Source organism: Nannospalax galili, unplaced genomic scaffold (assembly GCF_000622305.1).
Source record: "Nannospalax galili isolate Female #2095 unplaced genomic scaffold, S.galili_v1.0 scaffold761, whole genome shotgun sequence".
Lineage (NCBI taxonomy): Eukaryota > Metazoa > Chordata > Mammalia > Rodentia > Spalacidae > Nannospalax > Nannospalax galili.
This window is the reverse complement of record NW_008346389.1, coordinates 2,711,867-2,716,679: the sequence shown is the minus strand read 5'-3', so window position 1 is coordinate 2,716,679 and position 4,813 is coordinate 2,711,867. Positions and strand designations below refer to the sequence as shown.

Sequence of the window (4,813 nt, the reverse complement as noted above, 5' to 3'; positions counted from 1 at the left end):
GAGGGAGGAAGGAAGGAAGGAAGGAAGGAAGGAAGGAAGGAAGGAAGGAAGGAAATGATGGGAGGTGCAAGGAAGGAAGGAAGGAACTCTTACATACTACTGGTAGGAGTACAAATTTGTATAGCCATTATGGAAATTAGTATGGAGGTTCCTAAAAAATAAATTAAAAAAACTACCAAGTGACCCAACTATACCATGCCTGAGTACATTCCTGAAGGACTACTACAACATACCACAGAGATATTTTCATATCCATGTTTATAACCACATTAGTCATAACAGCTAGAAAATGAAAAGAACTACACTTCCTTCAAGAGACAAATGGCTAAAGAAAACACAGTACAGGACAGGCATGGTGGCTTATGCCTTTAATCCCAGCACTCTGGAGGCAGAAGCAAGTGGATCTCTGTGAGTTCAAGGCCAGCCTGGTCTACTGAGAGAGTTCTAGGGCAGCCAGGGCTACATTGTGAGATCCTGCCTAAAAAACAAAACAAAGCAAAGCAAAACAAAACAAAACAGGTACATATACACAAAAGAGTGTTATTTAATCATACAGAAAAGTGAAATGGCATTTGATGAATGGATAGAACTAGGAATCACTACAAATGAGAAACACTGCCTATTTTCTCTCCTATGTACAATCTAGAACTACGTGTGTCTACGTCATGAAATAGAAAGGGGACTGTGAAAGGGGGAAAGAGCTTTAAAGGGGTGGGGAAAGGGGAGAAAAAGAGGGAGCTGGACCATGTAAGACATGAAAGTAGAAGTAGGGACTCATTGAAGGGAGGAAGGGGACCAGTAATAAGGGGGAGCAGATGGAGAGTGCAGTAGGGAATGGGGTGAAACAGAACAGCAAATAATGACACAAGTATATGGGACTGCTATAATGAAACCCACTATTTTGTATGTTGATGTTAAAATTAAAATATATACATAGAGGAAAAAAGAGAACATTCACGGAAAGTATAACTACTGAACAGCTAAATAACATATACATATGTAGAGGAACAATGACCAAATATGCTCTAAATAACTACTAAAGTACCAAATTAAAATTCATAATCTAAAAAGAATATGCTGCATATTTATATTACAATCATGTTTTCTTTTAAAAAGCAATTACTCTCTAATATTGTTCTTGCTCACCTAAAATAAAGGATATAGATAATGTTGATATAAGTGTCCCAGAATTCAGAAGAGTTAGGGGCAAACAGTTAAAAAACTAAGTTGGGTAATTTTTCTGACTAAAGTCTCCAAGTGAGTAAAACTATAAGTTACAAACCAGTGATTGATGTACGGTATTCAGCCCAGGTCATTTTAGTAATCTTCATGGATGGAATTAAAAGGTCAGACCCTTTTAGGTATTGGTATACTATCTGTGTGTGAAGACACATGAACATCATCTCAGGATTCTGGAGGCTGAGCTGAGAAGATCATAAGTTGTAGGCCAGTTTAGGCTACACAGTGACACACTGTCTCAAAAAAAGAAAACTTGTAACCATAATCTATAATAAATACTATTACTTACTAAGTGGAAGATGGGATTTTACAAAATAACTAAGCTTTCTCCTCTCTTCCTCAACCCACCTATTGGGCAAAGTTTCACTATGAAAATGAGATACTGTTTACTTACAAAAGGGTAGACCAGAGGATGGTTAATCTACTTTACTACCCATCTGCCTTCATAAACCAAGATTTAGCATGCGAGATGAAATTCCACACTAGAAAAGGAGATTTTTTTTTTATTGTTCTTAATATTTATCTGGACACAATTTTGAGAGTTAGAAAACAGATGAGACTATGATATATATCCCTGGTAAGGTAATTAAGAAACTTAACTCACCATTTTTTGGGTTTTGTCAATGGTTTGTATTTACTGTATTTTACACGCCATTCAAGAACTTCTTTGCAGCGCTGACATACTCCATCATGAAGTTTTGCATTAATTTTCTAAAGACAGAAAAACAAATTAAGAGCTGTATACAAGAAAGGTTCATGGGAATGTTAAGGTTCTTAAAAAACAATAACCTTAGGCTGGTAAGATAGCTAAGCGAGTGAAGTCACCTGACACCCAGTCTGATGACCTGAGTTTGATCCCCTGGACCCACATGGTGAAAGGAGAGAACTGACTCTTGCAAGTTGTCTTCTGACCTCCACATGCACACTATGGGGCACACACACACACACACACACCACCACACACATGAGCACAAAATAATTGAGAAACAACAGCCACACTTTATATAAGATTTCATGACATAGTATATTTTATGCATATTACTACTCCATTTGTTTCTTTACAAAGGCAATAGTTTCTAACCTGCCAGAAGGTTAAAATGTTTCCTAAGTGATTTTGAGAAAGTCTTCTTCATTGATCCTGATGTCTATCATATCCTTGTAGGTCAAAATTCATACCAGATAATTAAGATACATGCTACTGTTTGCAAACTACACTGAATAAAAATGTAATAAAAGAAAAAAATCTTAAGACTACTATTTCTTGGAGCTGGAGAGATGGCTCAGTGGTTAGGAGCACTGACTGCTCTTGCAGAAGACCCGGGTTCAATTCCCAGCACCCACAGGGTGGCTACAAACCATCCTTAACTCCAGTTCCAGAGGAATCTGAAGCCTTCTTCTGACCTCCGCGGCACTGCATGACACAGGTGCACTCACATACATGCAGGCAATACACGCATACACATAAAATAAAAATAATAAAATATTTTTTTAAAAAGACATTTCTTTCCTTTTCTTTTGTCTTTCTGAAAGCCCCAGCTGGCCCTGGAACTTGCTATGTAGACTAGGCTGGCCTTGAACTCACAGAGATCCACCTGCCTCTGCCTCCCAAGTGCTGGGATTAAAGGAGTGTGCCACCACGCCCAGGCTAAGACTATTATTTCAACAATTTAGAATCAAACTGAAAAAAAATCAGAGTTTTGAGTTATCAGTTTGTTGAGAACAGAAACTGTGAAACGAGGTAGAGGAGGGAAACTAGCGGGAAGCAAAAGGGCGTTCGTCAGTGGGGTCAAATGTATTATCGTAAGGCAAGTGTTTTAGAGAAGTTCCTCTGGAGGTCTAGTCTCACATAACAACAAAACAAAACAAAACAAAACAAAACAAAACAAACGTCCTCCAGTCAACCTGCTCTCATCAGAATAGAACATCGGAATAGAATGTTACAAGAACAGCTGCTGAAGAAAGGGCTTTATGAGGGAAGAAAGCATTTTTAATCACCGTTTTCTTCTGAAAATGTGTTTGTATAAACAGGCAGTGGCAAAAATTTAAAGTACCCTAAATCCTCTGTAATAGTTTTTTCTTTAATTTCACAGTTTATTCACCAGACCTAGGATTTAGATTCTAAGAATTCTACCATTTCTGTTGATGGGGTCTCTGACCACTGTTGGAGATAATGAGTGGAGGACATGTTCTTTCATTTCCTTTTTAAAATTTCCCCAGGGGACCAAAGCACATCACATAGATACAGGTTCTTTGGGAGGCTATTTGATGATGAATTCAAACACAATGTTTAGACAGAGCAGCTGGAAAAAACAAAACTTGAAAGCCCTTCTCAGCCACAGGAGCTCTGAAGGAAAAATAATCTGACAAAACACTGATGCTAAGAGAAGATATTCCAAGGCCATTTTCAACAAATGCAAATGAAGTTTTGAGTAGCTAGAGTTTAACTCGGGTGAAATGTATGTTCTGATGCTTACGAATTATGATGGGCAGAGTCCTTCCTTTCTGACACATAGATGGAGAGTGCCTGGGAGAGCCAGTTCTGCATGCATCTGTATGCACTCATACCGTGGTCCATGGAAGAAAGAAGGAAATCTATGCCTGCGCACCAAACTCCACTTCCTCTGCAGCCTGGCACCTGGCTACCACTATACAAGGCTGGCTAAGAAATACACAGAATAGAACTCAGATTCACAGTTCAGCAGTTGTCCTGCTGCCTAGGGTGCCTTACTAAATGTATAACTTGTACTTACGTCATTCTAACAATTACAAGAACAAACTAATGACTTTGACCCAAGATTATACTGTGAAATAAGCTTTCTAACAAGAACATTTTAAAATGTAGGAAATTCCATGCTGTGATTACAGCATATTACCATACTCTGTTTGACTAGGAAGCAGTATTTGGTTTCTTGTTTGCTTCTCTCTCTAATTTCTGACCAGCTCATCTTGATTTACAAAGCCCTGCATAGTTTGGAAACTGGTTTCTTTAGGGTGGATCAACTGGAGAACAAAGCAAGTCTTTGTGGGAACTTGTTTTGTGAGTGATGTGAGGCTGTATAAATGGAAATGTTGTGCAGGGTTCACATGACCAACTGGAACTACTACAAAATTAACCTTGATTTTTATGTGTTAAGAAGTGAATGAGAATGGCAAGAAGGAGAATGTTCCCTCAAAAGTACAGAAAGAGAGGCACCATATTTTACCCATTTTGGAAAACTAATAGCTCACAATATTTCAGAGATGTGAGCAAAGAAAGCCAGTTCTTAGTTCTAGGAATTGTTCCACCTGGGCAAAGGAGATGACAATCATACCTTACACACCCATTTACATCTAATCCCCTATGGCAATTAATTTTATTATACCCCTCATGGTAGGTCATGGGTTAGTACAGAAATACAAATCAAAACTTGGTTTTTAAATATAAGAACTTTGCCAGGCATGGTGGCGCACCCCTTTAGTCTCAGCACTCAGCAGAGGCAGGCAGATCTCGAGGCCAGTCTGGTCTACATAGTGAGTTCTAGACAGGCTGGGGCTACAGGGAGACCCTGTCTCAAAAAGACCAAAAATAAAATAA

The 4,813-nt window shown here is 38.6% G+C and overlaps 1 protein-coding gene across 2 annotated transcripts in view; it reads right to left on the bottom strand.

Annotated features, from left to right (window-relative positions):
- Nucleotides 1–4,813, bottom strand: part of CUNH9orf85 (chromosome unknown C9orf85 homolog) — a 79,198-nt gene that overhangs the window by 38,063 nt on the left and 36,322 nt on the right. For both annotated transcript variants that reach the window (XM_029568142.1, XM_008842782.3), the window contains exon 2: nt 1,844–1,950. In XM_029568142.1, coding sequence (XP_029424002.1) covers nt 1,844–1,950 — 107 coding nt within the window. The remainder of the gene's footprint in view (nt 1–1,843; nt 1,951–4,813) is intronic.